The sequence below is a fragment of the Musca vetustissima genome, unplaced genomic scaffold (genome assembly GCF_032173495.1).
Source record: "Musca vetustissima isolate MV318-11 ecotype Yass unplaced genomic scaffold, APGP_CSIRO_Mvet_v1 utg2401, whole genome shotgun sequence".
Lineage (NCBI taxonomy): Eukaryota > Metazoa > Arthropoda > Insecta > Diptera > Muscidae > Musca > Musca vetustissima.
This window is the reverse complement of record NW_026883923.1, coordinates 22,857-41,548: the sequence shown is the minus strand read 5'-3', so window position 1 is coordinate 41,548 and position 18,692 is coordinate 22,857. Positions and strand designations below refer to the sequence as shown.

The 18,692-nt window shown below is 32.4% G+C and overlaps 1 protein-coding gene across 1 annotated transcript; it reads left to right on the top strand.

Annotated features, from left to right (window-relative positions):
* Positions 1-254: 254 nt before the first annotated feature.
* LOC133330902 (PSME3-interacting protein) lies at positions 255-13,852 on the top strand. The gene is made up of 4 exons (XM_061539303.1): positions 255-351; positions 408-503; positions 13,228-13,388; positions 13,445-13,852. The coding sequence occupies exons 1-4, from the start codon at positions 255-257 to the stop codon at positions 13,850-13,852; spliced, it is 762 nt and encodes a 253-aa protein (XP_061395287.1).
* The last annotated feature ends 4,840 nt before the right edge of the window (positions 13,853-18,692 follow it).

The window sequence follows — 18,692 nt, the reverse complement described above, 5'->3', positions numbered from 1 at the left end:
TGGGACGGCGTTATGCTTCACACTCATTCGTAAACATGACGGGTGCCTCATTTCCGTTTCGATATGTTTTTTATCGGCCATTCTCTCCCGTCTCCCCTATTCGCAGCATACGAAACGTTTTCAGATTAGGTCGGCCAATTTTCTTTCTGGCTAAAGGCGAGCAAAAAGTACAAACCAAACACCAAGGCTCTCAACTAAGAACGTGTTACAAATATTATATTTTTTAATATAAAATTAAAAAACAAAGTGCTGCTATGAGTTCCGGTTTTATTACCGAGTCAGAATTGGCGGAGGCTAGAAAACGTCGCCAAGAAGAGTGGGAAAAAGTTCGCACAGCCGATCAGCCGTTAGGTAAAAAAAATTGCTCACATTGTTTGGCAGTGATTTACAATTTTTTTATACTCTAGAACGGCCGGAAGAATATGATAGCAGATCTCTCTATGATCGGTTAAAGGAGCAAAAGATGAAAAAAGATTTAGAGTATGAAGAAGCTCACAAATTAAGTATGTACATTTACGTATAATTTCTTTACTCTAAATATCGCAACATGTATATAAAATACTTGTAATAATGGTATGGTGATGACCTTATGTGGAACTATATATATGGCATATGATTTGGGCCGGGTTAACTCTAGTTGTTATTACAAAACTATAGTTGTTCCCATGGATCGACATTGGACAGGACATTTTTTTTAAGATAGATCAGGTCTGATAACTCAAAAAGTGTAGACAACTTTAGTTTGTAGCAAAATAGGGTAGGTGATCTTAATGTCGGCTGGCAGCATATTTGTATTTACAGCCGAAATCGTTTATAGCGATATATTGGTTAAAATTATGGTACCCAAAAGTTTTTCATTTCTGTTATTCATTTGATATCGATCATAACGACTGTCGGTTATAGCGACCAATTTCACCGGTCCTTTGACAGGCGATTTCGACTGCATGTATTCCAATTCTTGCGGAAATCGGCATTTCCGGAGATGTGGACCTCTAAAGTTCCGTTGTCACCCTTGCATTTTCACATGACTTTTTTAATAAGATAATTACATCTTAGCAACATGCATTTATATTTTTAATAGAAAATATATGGAAAGGCATTACTAATCGTGAAAACATATTAAAACTAAATACAATATTTTATATTCATTTAGCTCACAAAAATATATAACTTCATACTCTTAATGTAATGCGTATATATTATATGTTTTTCATATAAAAAATGTGTATTTCAAATCAAGCCTTCTATTTTTAGATTTTTTTAGTTATGTATTTACTACAGATTTACGTATAGACAGAAGAAGGTGGTAGAAAACTTTCTTTCAGCTGATGCTGTGGTTACAATATATTTATATTTGGAAATAGATTTTCGTCACACTACGATCGCATTATGTGGCTTTGATGCGATTAGGTCGGGCATCTTTCGCATTCCACATAGTGATCCGAAAATCCACTTTCAGATATTTTTCATAAAATTGTAAGATTTCTTTAAAATTTTTAAACCATTTTCTAAAACGACTCCTTTGATCAGATTTTAATATAGCTTACAGATTCATTTTGAAGATATTAAATTTTAAATTGGAAAAAAAGTTTGTGTTTGCTAACGTTTGCCAATAGTTGCTGTTGTAACAGGTTGGCTGTTGGTGAAAGTTCTTTCCTGAAAATATTGATAGGAAATGGAAAATATAATATTATCCGGTTACCGGGAGAAACTGTGCCACCTATATAGGCTTTAGTCATAAGTCTATTGGCAATATACTTGTAGGTTCGGACGGATAATTGAATATATGGTGTATGTCGTGAGGGCTTTGCCGGCAGGAGGGAAACGTATTTAGGATTCCGGGAACAATGCGCTCTCGATACGAATTGATAACATTGCTGTTGAGGAAAGAAATCCAGACTGGGGCTGTATAATTAAGGATTGACTGACCTTGTATATCGATACAACTTTTATTTATTTATTTTCAAATTCGTGAAGCCTAGTCTTTCGACCTTAAGGCGGTAAACTACATTAAAATGTTAAGTAACACAGTTTAATAACAATTATAGTAAAATAAGTTTTTAGGGGGGTGGATGACAAACTACTCAAAGTGGCGATTACTATGTACAATAAAACAAGTAGAATTATAAATGTAAATTAAGGTAAAAAATATTAAAAATACAAATTTCATTCTGACAAATTGAATTAATATTGCTCTAAAAGGGATGTAAAACTGCTCAAACAATATTATAACATAAATATATAAAATTAAAAAAAAAATATTTAAAAGGGAGGGATTGAAACTACTCAAACTTCTTAAATATTAACATTAATTGGGCAATACCAATTTAATGTGAGGGGTCGGAACTACTTAGCTCTCTTAACATATTTATAGTTTGTTATACCTGTTATTGTTGAATAAAAATTAAATTGATTGGAAATATTAACAATTTAGGGATCGGAACTACTTAGCTCTCTTAACATATTTATAGCTTGTATACATGTTATTGTTGAATTAGAAATATTAACAATTTAGGGATCGGAACTACTCAAAAATTTTAAAAATATTGAACATAAATTGATAAATAGGGTGGCATATTTTTATATTTATAGGAAACATTAAGAATAATTTGATACAACATATTGTAAAAGTTTCATTCGGGAAGTGTATAATGAAAAATTAAAAGATCTTAAAGGCAATGGCAAGCCATTGTACGTCCGGGCAACTCTGACGAGAAATGATCGTTCCAAAAAGGGCGTTAACATTGGCATGTGTATCTGTGGATTCCTTAGAGATCTGGAAAATCGAAATTCATTTATGAAAAAAAAACTAATCTTGGTTTTTATAACCTTTATAAAAAAACAGCATGGACCGAAGTCTAATGAAATCAGCCAAAGTACAGCCGAGGAAGTCTATGACAAATGGGGTAACATGTTACCAACGCTTTGATGAGTATATATACCTCATCACTCTATTAAAAGCGATCTGCAGCTTCCTGATAACACAACCAAATGTCCGTGAAAAAAACTTCAATGCGGTATAAGATTAATGGCATAATTAACATTTTCACAATGTATTTCCTCATTTCAACAACAAGCCAAAGCTCAGAACTATAAAGCTTCCTCAACATGTAATTTATCTTAGAAACCAACAAGTTAACATGAGACTCAAACATCAATTCCCTGTCCAGTACAACACCAAGATATCTAATGCTCTCCACAAATTCAATCTCAATGTTATCGAACTTGACTATTACTTCAACCCCATCACGGGGACCAAACTTTAATACTTTCGTTTTATTCGGATTTACCGATAATTTATTGAGAGACATCCAATTATTTATTGTAGAGATATAGCACTTTGCATAACATCAGGGAATGCACCATCACACTTAAACAGTAGTTGAATATCATCATCAAATGAAAAGGGCTGACAATTGTTGGAAACGACTAAATCAAAAAAATCATTTATAAACATTATAAGTAGAAGTGGCCCACTGACCCCTGAGGAACACCACTAGTAACAGTTAAAAGATTAGATTGTTTGCCACTAGCGACCACATATTGAAATCTTTTCTCTAGGTAGGATTTTATTAACAAACATGCTGTTTTAGAAAATCCGAAGTGGCTACATAACTTAACAATCAACAATTCATGATCAAGCCTATCAAAAGCTTTTTCCAAATCAATTGAAAGAAGAATACAATATCCCTTGTTGCTGGCAACTTGTCGTATGCTATTTGTAAGACTTACCAGGAGCGAAGTCGTATTTCTTTCACGCCTAAACCCATATTGGGCATCATGTAGCAAAAGGGGATATGATATATGCTCCATGATCTGTCTTTTCATTATGTGTTCAGCCATTTTGGAAAGAATTGGCATAATTGATATTGGCCTGAAATCATTTGGTGCATCAGATTTCCGAATTGGAATTATTTTGCCTATTTTCCACCGGGATGGAAAACAAGAGGTCATAATCATAGTATTAACAACATTCTTTATACTTGGCCCAGGAGGTGCCAGCTAAAGCTTTCAGAACTTTATTCCCAGCATTCACCTTCTGGTTGATGTAGTTAGAATGCGTGGAGAAATGGAGGAGGTTATTGAAGACCACCCAAGGATTTTCGTATTCAAAGGACATGCCAAGTTGTAAATTGACTTCTCGCGTCCAGGAAGTGAAAAGTGAGACATTAGATTTTGCAGTGGATAATTTTAGATTGCGCTCCCGGAAGGCGCACCTATGAGATTTGATTTTTGGAAAATGCCCTATTACCAAGTTAGAAAATATCGGAGATCTTGACCGATTGTATTTAGTAAAGTTCCTACGATAGCTATGCATTAAAGTGGATAGCTAACGTGGAACGTATTAGATTATTACTTTTTGGGTTTTTGTGCCCGCCATTCGTAAAAAAACTTTCGAAAAAAATGTTTGAGAATCACCGTGTGTATATTGTAAATGACATCGACAAACCCCAAAACTGTCCTGTGGGACAGCTTTGAACATTATGACTTCGTCAATTAAAACAGTAATAAATATTTAAATCGTTAAAATTTATGAAAAGTTAAGTTAGTGAATATTGACCTATATCTATAATGTTGATTTTTTCGAAAATGGTTGAGTATGTTATGAAAGATCAAATGTGCTAGTCTGTATTGGCGAAAATTCTCTTTTACATAAGAGCCAGTATGGATTTTGGAATAATCGCGGCACTGCATACCTCCTTGTTGAATTGACTGACAATATAAGGAAGATTGTTGGTGCGGGAGGTTGCTGTGTGTTGTTGTCAGTAGACTTAGAAAAAGCCTTTCACAAAATTAGTCATGCTAATTTAATCAGAAGATTGCATCGTTTGTTCAATTTTTCGTCCTCAGCCTGTAAACTTATTACGTCGTATTTGTTCGGAAGGAAACAGTTGTTTGTTGTAGGAATGTTCTTTCTGGAATGTTCCCAGTAAGTAGTGGTGTAGCCCAGGGGTCTGTTCTTGGGCCTCTGTTGTTTGTTATGTATATTAATGATTTACTAAGTCGTATTAGTAGTAGAACATGCATGTCATTTGCATTTGCTGATGACTTACACTTTATATTTAAAGGAAAATATGTGTTTTTAGATGTTTTGCAGCCCTTTACATCTTAATATTAATGTATTAGTAACGTGGTTATCTGCAAACGGACTCTCAATTAATACTCGAAAGAGTAAAGCTAGGTTTTTTGGGAACTTGCAAGAGCATTCAATTAATGTTTCCAATTATAATAATGTTCTAAATGTTGTAAGCTCAATGAAATTTCTTGGTTTGTTTCTTGATAGTAGTTTGGTGTTTGATGTGCATGTGGGGTCCAAGGTAAACTTTATTTTAAGAAAGTTGTACTCTTTGCATAGGCTCTACCTAAGAGCATTGTAGTCCTTGGCCCTATTGCTGATCGCTACATCAAATAATCTAATTATAATAATACAAATGTTTTTGAAGTACAAGGGTTCTGATCCCCTCCAACTGAATAGACGTTAAGATATTATTAAGCTAATACATTGTTAGTTTTATGCTTTATTTTAAGAAAGTTGTACTCTTTGCATAGGCTCTACCTAAGAGCATTGTAGTCCTTGGCCCTATTGCTGATCGCTACATCAAATAATCTAATTATAATAATAAAAATGTTTTTGAAGTACAAGGGTTCTGATCCCCTCCAACTGAATAGACGTTAAGATATTATTAAGCTAATACATTGTTAGTTTTATGCTTTTGGAGAAGTCTTTTTTTGTTGTTTTCTGAAACGCTCTTGGTCTTTTGGGTAAGATTCTCATATATGAAATATATTATAGAAAAATCCAAGTTTTCTAAGATGCACGTTAAGGTGATTTGGTTCTTTGATACTACACTAAATTTATTCCCTCGGATGTGATGATGGTGTAAAAAAATGCTTCTTTTATAGCTGAATATATATGAACTGTATAAAAACCTCAACCGTAATCGCATAGATCACCCGTGCGAGTGTGCAATCTGCAAGCGGAATGGATATAACTCATTTTAAGTACCTTGTTTTGTGTAACTCGAAGTTGTTTATGTATGTCATTTCGCTGAAATATTTATTTGTAAAAATTATGTTACTTGTATGATTAAGTTCTGGCCTATTTTGCCTTTTGTGTCTATATGCATTTTTGAAATAAATAAAATATTACATGACAAGATTAACCAACGCTGCGCCGAAAAGTACACGAATCATTACTTGTTTTAACGGTTATTATTAAGATTTATTAAACTACAGTCGAAATCGCTTATAACGACTGTCAAGGGACCGGCGTTACCGCCGTTATAAGCGGTATTATTTAAATATTGCACTTCAAGGTGGCCCTGCCGAACTTAAGGATGTTTTTACTTGTCTTTATTCATATTTTAAACACATTATGATTCCAAAGCAATATTTTAAAACTCAAAAATTATTTTGATTTCTGCCGGTCTTGCAGCAAATGAGCGATATATTTTGTTTTCTTTTGATACATATATAAAAAAATAAACTCAATTTTGTACTTCTACGTGTGATATATATATTTCATAGAAATTAGACACTTACAGCCTGTTTTTGTAAAATTCCAAACGAACGAATTCGTTCGTTCAAAACTTTATTTATGTTTATAAAGGTTTTCTGATTCAAAACAAAAATAAATGACATATTTGTCAAAACCAAGGAGTTTGGCCGTAAGTCACTCGAATTCGTTCGTTTGGAATTTTACAAAAACAGGCTGTTAAGAACAAAGTAATAACACATAACGCTGGCTTAACATGTAAGGGCAACAAGTCAATTTTTCTAGAAATTGAAATTTTGATACAGTTATGTATAACAAGGCAAAATACATCGATTTAAAATAAAAATACAGTTATCTCATTATTTATTGTTGTTTTGTATTGATGAGTAAACGCGCTAAGTCCAATTCAACACACGTTGCTGGATTAACATCATGTAAAAGCTCTAAGTTTTAGTTTAGATAAACAACACGAAAGCTCAATTACAAATCGACACGGCATCAGATATTTCAATATTACATTATAAATTTGGTAAATTATAGCTAAGCCATACGCCGTGGGAATAGACATTTAAACAGAGATGGATAGACTTGAAAACAAATATAATCACACCAGTCAATTCTTCGAGATTTGCAGCGTGAGCTGAAGGAACGTTAAAATTAGAATTTGTGCAGATTACTCAACGGGTCTCAACAAATCAATTGAACCAAACCAACATCCTTTGCTCACTACCAACGAAATTCTTGCAGACTGTCACGATTACACATTTAGATCTCTCTGTCGCATATCTTCAAGGAAGACGCCAATCAAAATAAAGACTTACTTACAACACCCACAAAGCTCCAAAGCTCCAGCGTATATAGGCGACATAGTCTTGGCAAGTACATCGCCTAATGATAGAAAAACTGAATGTAGCCTGTTATTACAGCAAATACAAGAAATTCGTATGCCGTATTTTCATTGAGAAATACGGCATACGAATCGATCAAGAACGAATTCTTGCAATGCACAATATAAAGGTGCCAGAAAATATTTCTGAAGTACGAGTTTACTGGTTTCCAGAATCTTCTATGTACAGTAAGTCAATGGCATGAGAAAAATCAGAAAACCACTAGAAGATATCCTGAAAAAGGAAAACACAATTTCACTTGGACCAAAGAATGTCAACAATATCTAGACGAATTTAAACCCATTATGACGTCTGATTTACTAATTACGCATTTCGTCCCAAAACCGTCAATAATTATTGCAGCAGACGCATTCTCACCTGGTATCGGAGTGGTAATATACCATGCGTATCCAGATCAAACCTTCAAAGACATAATCGAGAACGAATGACTAGCTTTGGTTTTCGGCGTACAACGTTACCACAGAATGACCTATGGAAAGAAATTCACTCTACATTCCGACCACAATATTTGTTTCCCAAAAAGGTATTGCAGTCTAAAACGTTGGGCACTAATTTTCCTTACCTATGATGTCACCATAAGGTATACCAATACAGAGGGTTTGGGACATGCAGACGTACTGTCCAGATTGATAAGACGAGTACGTCATAGCTTCAATTAATCTAGAAAACGACCTGAGGACTTATCCTTGCTAACGATCTCAAATTATGTTAACGACGACTTGCCAAACAACAGAAACCACATCGATATTCTTCCACATTTCATCGTTATTCATTCACTCACAAAGTTTCTTCTTGTAAAAGCTGTCTTACAGTTATTTCCTAAAAAAGGAATATGTTAGGGTAACCCTGTCAATCAGCATAGATCTGGGATCATTGTTTCATGCTGCACACATATGCAAGAACATACCTTCTTCATTCCTTAACTTCCAAAGTCTCTCCGCTGGAGTTAAATTTAAAAAGTAAAAATTTCCTTTCCTTAAATAAATATGAGTATATGAATGTTATAAAACATAATCATAATTTGTCGATTGAAAAAGTTGTCTAAGCAAATCATACCAATTCAGTAGTTACTGGTAATGCGTAGGGTAATGAATCGACTATTTTATAGATTACCAATGGATATACTATTGCAAAAAAAAGAACATTTTTTTTAGACTTCTTAACAATGCACATATATTGGTAGTCGCATCGGCGAATTACTACAACAAAGCAATTTTTTTGGTAACATATGTCAAAATTTGTAAACAAGGCAAATAAAATTTAATTCGCCTTGAAATTTCAAAATTTAGGCAAATTTAATTCAACCAATCAGAACAAAATGTTTTAATACCCTACACATATATGTTAAAACTAAGTGTTGCCTCAAGAGTTTGTAGCTGCACTACTCTTATACCATAGACAGACGACAACCTTAATTTGCATTAAATATTTCTTAATTTGAATTAATATTTACCCCTGGCAGACGAGAGTTTCTGCATTTACAAAACAGTTTTTTGCTTCAAAACAATTGTTTGTCTGTGTGTAGGATGAAAATTTCTTACATTTGTTTCGATATTTTTCGGGATTACATCTTTAGGAAATATATACATGACATAAAGGAGGAATAGCAACTATGATATTATCAAAACAGCTCCCAATTCGAAAAATGGTTGAAATTTGACTTCATTTCTTATATTTATTTTCAAAAATATAAATAAATTTGACAAGAAACAATTAATTTTCGACAGCATTGCCATATTGAAATTGCTTAATTCAGTATAAATACAGTTTGATTTTGTGCATTAACAACACATAAAAATGAGAATAATGTACAAGTTAATTTGAATTAAGGCTGTTAATGCAAATTAAGGCTGTCGTCTGTCTAGGCTATTAGACTCAAATTTTTGTATATCGTTTATCATCTGTTATGACAATTATGACCCAAACCCAGGAAATTACGGAGATGTGGATCTGGCCTACGAATTAATATAACTGTTTTCATAATAATCGTTCAATATTTACGGCGTCAAATAGATTATATTTGAAAAATCGCTAAGTTTGAATTGTATGTTCTGAAATATCCAATATGGGGTCGATCGCTATGAGGCCACATAAAGTTCAAAGATGTCACAAATGGTGATATATGTCACAAATGGTGACATATATAGTTCATGTTCAATTTGTTTTGACATTCAATGTTACAATCAACTGGGTCGATGCGACTACCTATACATCTACCTTGCTTTTTAGTAATTTCCTGAATTTTCAATACAATTGTCAGTTTGAATTCCGTTTTTTATTCCGTTTTACGTTACGTACGTCTTAAAATTGTGGCACAATAAAGACAACCTCGCTCTTATACATAATTATATTTTTCACAGATTTTCTATGGCGACTATCAAAAATCTCGAATCGAATTTTCAATACAATTGTCAGTTTGAATTCCGTTTTTTATTCCGTTTTACGTTACGTACGTCTTAAAATTGTGGCACAATAAAGACAACCTCGCTCTTATACATAATTATATTTTTCACAGATTTTCTATGGCGACTATCAAAAATCTCGAATCGAAGAGCTGCCCACATATCGAGGGACTACGGGTATTCTACGTAAAGAATGAATCGAATCTTCGTTACTTAACTATATATTAGGTTAAACAATGTCATTGCAATATTATGTAATTTATTAAAAATATCGAATAAATATAGATTTAAAGAAAAACTTTTATACAAAATATTTTCAAAACTATTATAATAGCTAATTTGCTATACATAAGTAACTAGGCATTTTACTAAGCAGTGGTATCTAGCTAATTAATAGACTACAATTCACTAGCTAATGCACTATCATTTCTGACTACTAAAATGGCTGGTTACTCGTAGGGCAGGCAAGGGACAATTGACTTCCCCAATAACATACCCATGTTAAATTCATCAGTCTAGGCCATGAAGTGGTAACTAGTGGTGCTTACAAGTAATTAGTAGAATATATAGTTCATCACCAGTTACTCGAACTACTGATAGATTTTTAACTACTTTAACATTTTCAGAAATCTGCTTGGAAAATGTACAGATTGTTCGTCCAAATATGGGACAAACAATGTAGTTCTATAAAAGGATTTGGAGTTCGAACTCATTACATTTGACCTGCACTTCTGCGTACCAATCCTTCTTGGCACTGAAACGTCTATACAAAATTTGTCGCAATAATTTTTGTTTCCACGTATATTTTGTGGAACTCCTCGACACTATTTTGTCGTATAGCATTTTAGTTATCAACTACTAAATGTATGTGATCATATGCATTGACAATGTCCACATTAATAGTCTGAAGAAACTGGGATAAATGTAGGGTGTACTCAAGAAAGCGAGGTGTTACTCCTACACCTACTATACATTTGATAGTGTTTTAACTACTTTAACATTTTCAGAAATCTGCTTGGAAAATGTACATATATGGGACAAACAATGTAGTTCTATAAAAGGATTTGGAGTTCGAAACTTCTATACAAAATTTGTCGGCAATAATTTTTGTTTCGACGCATTTTTTGTGGAACTCCTCGACACTATTTTGTCGTATAGCATTTTAGTTATCAACTACTAAATGTATGTGATCATATGCATTGACAATGTCCATATTAATAGTCTGAAGAAACTGGGATAAATGTAGGGTGTACTCAAGAAAGCGAGGTGTTACTGCTACACCTACTATAAAATGACGAGAATTTACTGCACCACAACAATCTAAAAACAGAAGTCTAATCTCACATATTAATATTGAAAATACCTAAAATGACGAGAATTTACTGCACCACAACAATCTAAAAACAGAAGTCTAATCTCACATATTAATATTGAAAATACCTAACGTGTGCATAAGTGTCGCGATACGATTAACATTACAGCAATGTATAATAAGAATTGTGTGATCTTACATCCATTTCTTACTTATTAGAAATAATGATTCTATTATATTTTCTGTAGATTAGTTAAATAGTTATACCATGCCTTTCAATCCATCGTGTTTCACAATATGAATGTAATCGTTTTAAAGATTTATTTGCTTCTCGAAATACTTCCACGTAGCAAAGGAAATATTCCTTGACTTTTAAGATACCTTGTCGAAAAATCTTATACATATTAATAGCTGCTCATTTCGAAAATATCTGTAGTTTCATCTGGTAAGACCGAAAAGAATATAGCACTTTTCACTTCTTCGACAGTGGACTTCTGGATGTGTTCTTCAAAAAAATCCACTTTAATTATTTATTTTTTTAACGGAAAAAATAAACGTTGATTTTTAACTGTTAAAAATGATTTTTATTTTTTCCGTCAAAAATAAAAGTAAAAAATAACTTTATTATGTGACCTAAATAAAAAAATCCACTTTAATTATTTATTTTTTTAACGGAAAAAATAAACGTTGATTTTTAACTGTTAAAAATGATTTTTATTTTTTCCGTCAATAATAAAAGTCTTTTTGTTATTTTTATTTTTTCCGACAGAAAATAAAAGTATTTTTACGTAAATAAACATATAGAGTTTGGTACCAGTTATATAACCTTTGACCTAATAGTCAGGGGAATGATTCTTTAATTTATATTCATGATTTGGTACACTAGACTATTTTTTAAAAATTTATAACAAATATTTTTTACCTTTGATCTTGATTACTTATGTGTACACTTATTGTAATAAGGACAGAGATTTATAAATTGTAATTTTATAACTGATTACAAGTTGTATAAACTTCTTTACATAAAAAGAGTTTTATTTCCTGACGGAAAAAATAAAAATCCCAAAAAGACTTTTATTTTCTGACGGAAAAAATAAAAATCCCAAAAAGTCTTTTATTTTTGACGGAAAAAATAAAAGTCCCAAAAAGACTGTTATTTTTGACGGAAAAAATAAAAGTCCCAAAAAGACTTTTATTTTTGACGGAAAAAATAAAAATCGCAAAAAGACTTTTATTTTTGACGGAAAAAATAAAAATCATTTTTAACAGTTAAAAATCAACGTTTATTTTTTCCGTTAAAAAATAATCCTTAACATGGGAACTGAGAGTGTTTTCTCAAGATCACTCAATATCCTTAATGGGCTCCTCAGTACGAATCTATTGGTATATGACACTATTGGTGTCCCATGTCTCTAACATGAAGATTTTTTGTTCGCATTTTAAAAAATAACTGTTATTTTCGGTCCCTGATATTTCCACATGTATTGTCCACTACGTTACGTGTATATGTGACGATTGGTAAATTCCATGGTTAAGGAAAGTATGGCGTTTTAAAGTAATAAAGAAGGGCTTATGTGCGGTTGGTCTATTGATGGATATAGGTCTGTACCGGGCAGAATAGTGTAATCGAGTTAGGTCTGTGTAACAGGAATGCTAAGCCTCCAATGGATGGACAATGGGCAACTAACGCTTTAAAATCGCTATTTTATATTGACCCACGAATGAATTGATTCATCATTAAGCTACGGCAGTATATAACAATAAAATAATCAATATCGCCGAAATTAACTAATTTACTAGTTATTTTCTAACAGTAAATAACTATTAAGAACTTTAAATGGGCTAAATGGACTTTTAAAATTAATCGGTAATTTTCTACGGATTTATTTGCCTATGTTCAAGTCTAAAGAAAGAAACTCGAACGGTGAAAATATTCTTAAGTCTTTGGTTTCTCTGTTAATATTTCTAAGAGTTTTTCAACCGGTCAAAGTTAAATGCAAATATATTTCCACATGTATTGTCAACTACGTTACGTGTATATGTGTATTCAGTAGAATTTTATAAACTTGTTATGTATTAATAATTAAATATTTTTCATAACCATTATAGAAAATCTTATCCGGGGACTCGATGACGACGAAGTAAGTTTCCTCGAGTTAGTAGATAAAAATAAAATTGGAATTGAAAAAGAAAAACTACTCGAAGAAGAGAGAGAACTTAAGGATTTTAGAAACAGAGTTACATCGCTCCAGGAAGAATCAGAAAATAAAGTATGTGCTAATAATCCAAAATATTTTATTCCTCTTTAAGAATTAATATATTGCAGAAAATCCAGAGCGAACTCAAAACTAAAGTACGCCCCCTAACCTCTACTGCACGACCCTCACAAAAGTCTCTGCTTGGAATAGGCATCAAACGCAAAAACGGCGAAAGTGTACCTTCTTCCGCAGTTGGTGTAAGTAAAGTAATAAAACCAACAACTAATGAAGAAAGCGATCCAAAGCAAAGTGAAAAAAATCCCAAAAGTTTAAAAAATATTAATACAACAGAATTAGACGTTGGCCATTTCAAGTGTGTTGCTATTTTGCCTGGTTTAGGGCCATATAATGAATCTAGCGATTCTGAAATAAGTAGTGGTAGTGAAGATGAGCCTCACGGATGTGATGACAACTGTAAATATGATTTGGTTGGCAGAAAGCATGAAAAGAAGAAACACAGCCAAGACGACAATTAAAAAATATTTTATATGGATTTCATTATGAATTTTAATACACTGTAAACGAATTAGAAATTGACGATTACGTTGCAGTAGCAATTACTATTCAGATATTTGTATTGTTTCTAAATAAACCTATATTAAATTACAACCACTCTATTTTTGCTTTTAAATATAATTTTGTGATTAATGTTTTTGTAACGTGATCCATATGATTCCATAACCTGTCCGCTCCATATTCTCGCGAATATAGAGCAAACCCTCGCAAAATAGAACAATTTTGGTTCGAAATTTCTATTATCGGAATTATATTTTTTATAAAAAAAGTGCAAACATGACTGAAAAACGTATTATTCATCGATATATGTACAATATTCCCAATTTGTTAATATGGTTGAAGCCGAACTACTAGAACGGCGGGATTTAGCTTGCCAAAAACACGAAATTTGCATAGGGTTATGCGATATGTATATTGTGTTAAACGTCGTGATCACATTTCTCCTTACGTTAAAGAGTTCCTCGGTTGTACCTTTGAAAGTTTTGTGAGTTTAAGGTCAATGTTGTTGTTCTATAAGGTATTTAAGTTTCAGACTCCTTCCTCTGTAGTTGATTTGTTTATGTTTTCTAGATCTGTTAGAAACATACAAATACTTGTTCCGCGTTTGTGTCCTTTATTGGAAAAAGCCTTTTTTGTACGAATTTCTAGAATTGTTAACACCTTACCGCCTTCTCTTAAAACATTTAACTCTTCCTTAAAATGTTATCGAACTCATTTATACGATTACTTCAACCTCAATTCATCTTAAATTTATGGGTTTTGCTTATTTGTTTGTATTTTTATTGCATAACTGATTTCAACATTTAAATAAATATAACTATAATAAATTATATTTTTTATATTGATAATTGTGATATAATAAGATATTTGAACCTGCAAATTAAATTTAGTGGTTGAGAGTAGATATAATATTGAAGTCCTTTGGCCTATGTGAGAGGTTGCTACATCAAATAATGTAATAATAATAAAAATGTTTTTGAATGGTTTACAATGGTTCTGAACCCCTCCAACTGAATAGACGTTAAGATATCATTAAGCTAATACACTGTTAGTTTTAAGCTTTTGGAGTAGTTTATATTTTGTTGTTTTTTGAATCGCTTTTGGCCCTTTGGGCTAGATTCTCGTTTATGAAATAAATTGAAATTAAATTAAAATTAAATTAAATTTGGCTAAAAGTGTTTACGAATTTTTAAGACATATTTTTCATACAAATCTTTACTCTTATATCGAAGTATTTATTCGGTCCCAAATTCTTTTCATTTTTTTTCGGTTATAAAGAATTTTCTTCAAATATTCTTAACGATTATAATCCGCCCAAAAGTTATTTTATTCGCAACGCTGACAACCTTCAAAAATGTCAAAGGAAAAGAGAAGCATATATTCTCGTGGATAAAATAATGATGTAAGTTTCTATATTTGTATTATTTTTCGCGAAAATTTTTTTTGGTACCAAAACCGTTGATGTCGCACAAACAAAAAAAAAAAACGATATTTTGAAAATGGAATATTAAAAAATTGACAATATTGTCCATATATGAATTGAAGAGCACTACCTAAAATTCAACTAGGGCGTTCGACGTTATTCACCACAAAAGTAGAACACATGTATTTGTATGAATGTTACCGAAATACGTCGACGTACGAATTTTCAAAGTTGAACAAATTCAACTATGACAGAACGTAGTTTTGTTTTTTTCTTTTGTTGAAAATAGAAACGAAACAAAAAGAAAATATGAAAATTTCAATAAGAATGTAAAATCATTGTATTGTGTAAATCCCCTACCAATAATGATTAAGAATGAAACAGATTAATTAAGAAGGTGAAGCTGTCACTTGTCCCAAGAAATTATTAAACCAAATTTTGCATAAATAATTAAAAAAAAATATGACTCAAAATACAACAACACATAAATGGCCCGTTAACATCGACGAAAAGCATGGTATGGTCCATTCAGTTGTAAGCTAATTCTAAAAAGTGTCAATAAAGTGGTGAAATGAGTCCGTAAAGCAACGCGAAGTTGACACCTTAACGATGTCAAAACGTCATTGGAAAGGAAACTATGAAACAGGAACTAGAAAATAAAAAGAAGGCCGAAAAACAAGCAGAACTCTAATCAGAATCAGACAAGAGTGACATTGGTTATGTATGCTATTTGTATTTTTTATATTTGTTTTTCTTTCTTTTTCTATACCTTAGTTGAGTCAAAATTAAAATAACATGTTCTTATGAAAATTTAAACATAAGTTTAAGCTAACAAGTTCAGCGGATAAAATCATGTATCCGCATTTGAAAAGGACATTCAGAAGTACACTATGCTTCCATATCTGGGCACTGGGGGAAGTACATTAGCTATACAGAAGTTCCTTAGCTATGCCAGACAACACTAAATATGCTAGCGGAATGCAACATTTGATAATAATCATGATTAAGACAGTTACCGGTAATATTCCCATTTTAAGACAAGCCAGTGATTCGTTTAATGATAAAGTACCCTGCTCAAAATTTTTATAAGTAAGTATAACTATTTTGTATAAGTCATAACCTTGAACATATATGTTGTTTACTTTGTAGAAGTGCCTGCAATTGATTTCTATCCATTATCGGGGCCTATATTTGAAAGTTAAAGTAGATGAACGTCTTCAACTATTACAAAAGTTTTTATGCCGCAGTCAATATAGTAGAATCTGGCAGAAGTTTAGCATCTAAGCATAAGCTCGAGGGATCTTTTGGCTGCCAAAATGCAAAAGTCATTGGATTGGAATTTCCTCTACGTTGGTGCCTATATTTGAAAGTGAAAGTAGATGAACGTCTTCAACTATTACAAAAGTTTTCATGCCGCAGTCAATATAGTAGAATCAGGCAGAAGTTTAGCATCTAAGCATAAGCTCGAGGGATCTTTTGGCTGCCAAAATGCAAAAGTCATTGGATTGGAATTTCCTCTACGTTGGTGCCTATATTTCAAAGTGAAAGTATATGAACGTCTTCAACTATATTGTCCATATATGAATTAAACGCATTGTACATTAGCTATACAGAAGTTCCTTAATATCGTTTTTTTTGTTTGTGCAACATCAACGGTTTTGCATTTTGGCAGCCAAAAGATCCCTCGAGCTTATGTTTAGATGCTAAACTTCTGCCAGATTCTACTATATTGACTGCGGCATGAAAACTTTTGTAATAGTTGAAGACGTTCATCTACTTTAACTTTCAAATATAGGCACCGATAATGGATAAAAATCAATTGCAGGCACTTCTACATTTGAAAGTGAAAGTAGATGAACGTCTTCAACTATTACAAAAGTTTTCATGCCGCAGTCAATATAGTAGAATCTGGCAGAAGTTTAGCATCTAAGCATAAACTCGAGGGATCTTTTGGCTGCCAAATGCAAAAGTCATTGGATTGGAATTTCCTCTACGTTGGTGCCTATATTTCAAAGTGAAAGTATATGAACGTCTTCAACTATATTGTCCATATATGAATTAAACGCATTGTATTGTGTAAATCTTCTACCAATAATGATTTAGAATGAAACAGATTCATTAAGAAAGTGAAGCTGTCACTTGTCCCAAGAAATTATTAAACCAAATTTTGCATAAATATTTAAAAAAATATGACTGAAAATCATTAGGCTCAAAATATAACAACACATAAATGGCCCGTTAACATCGAAGAAAAGCATGGTATGGTCCATTCAGTTGTAAGCTCATTCTAAAAAGTGTCAATAAAGTGGTGAAAAGAGTCCGTAAAGCAACGCGAAGTTGACACCACAACGATGTCAAAACGTCATTGGAAAGGAATCTATGAAACAGGAACTAGAAAAGAAAAAGAAGGCCGAAAAACAAGCAGAACTCTAATCAAAATTAGACAAGAGTGACATTGGTTATGTATGTTCTTATGAAAATGTAAACAGAAGTTTAAGCTAACAAATTCAGCGGATCAAATCATGTACCCGCAGTTGAAAAGGACATTCAGAAGTACACTATGCTTCCATATCTGGGCACTGGGGGAAGTACATTAGCTATACAGAAGTTCCTTAGCTATGCCAGACAACACCAAATATGCTAGTGGAATGCAACATTTGATAATAATCATGATTAAGACAGTTACCGGTAATATTCCCATTTTAAGACAAGCCAGTGATTCGTTTAATGAAAAAGAACCCTGCTCAAAATTTATAAGTAAGTATAACTATTTTGTATAAGTCATAACCTTGAACATATATGTTGTTTACTTTGTAGAAGTGCCTGCAATTGATTTTTATCCATTATCGATGCCTATATTTGAAAGTTAAAGTAGATGAACGTCTTCAACTATTACAAAAGTTTTCATGCCGCAGTCAATATAGTAGAATCTGGCAGAAGTTTAGCATCTAAGCATAAGCTCGAGGGATATTTTGGCTGTCAAAATGCAAAAGTCATTGGATTGGAATTTCCTCTATGTTGGTGTCTATATTTGAAAGTGAAAGTAGATGAACGTCTTCAACTATTACAAAAGTTTTCATGCCGCAGTCAATATAGTTGAATCTGCCAGAAGTTTGACACCTAAGCAAAATGCAAAAGTCATTGGATTGGAATTTCCTCTGCATTAAGCAGTTTATTTGATGAAACTGGTTTTCAAGATTAAGAAGTACATTAGCTATACAGAAGTTCCTTAGCTATGCCAGACAACACCAAATGTGCTAGTGGAATGCAACATTTGATAATAATCATGATTAAGACAGTTACCGGTAATATTCCCATTTTAAGACAAGCCAGTGATTCGTTTAATGAAAAAGAACCCTGCTCAAAATTTATAAGTA

What these genes read in the sequence shown, in the direction of transcription:
- LOC133330902 (XM_061539303.1), top strand. Translation starts at nt 255, where the DNA reads ATGAGTTCCGGTTTTATTACCGAGTCAGAATTGGCGGAGGCTAGAAAA. An exon ending in CACAGCCGATCAGCCGTTAG is followed by an intron (nt 352 to 407) that starts GTAAAAAAAATT and finishes TTTATACTCTAG; the next exon opens with AACGGCCGGAAGAATATGAT. An exon ending in TGAAGAAGCTCACAAATTAA is followed by an intron (nt 504 to 13,227) that starts GTATGTACATTT and finishes TAACCATTATAG; the next exon opens with AAAATCTTATCCGGGGACTC.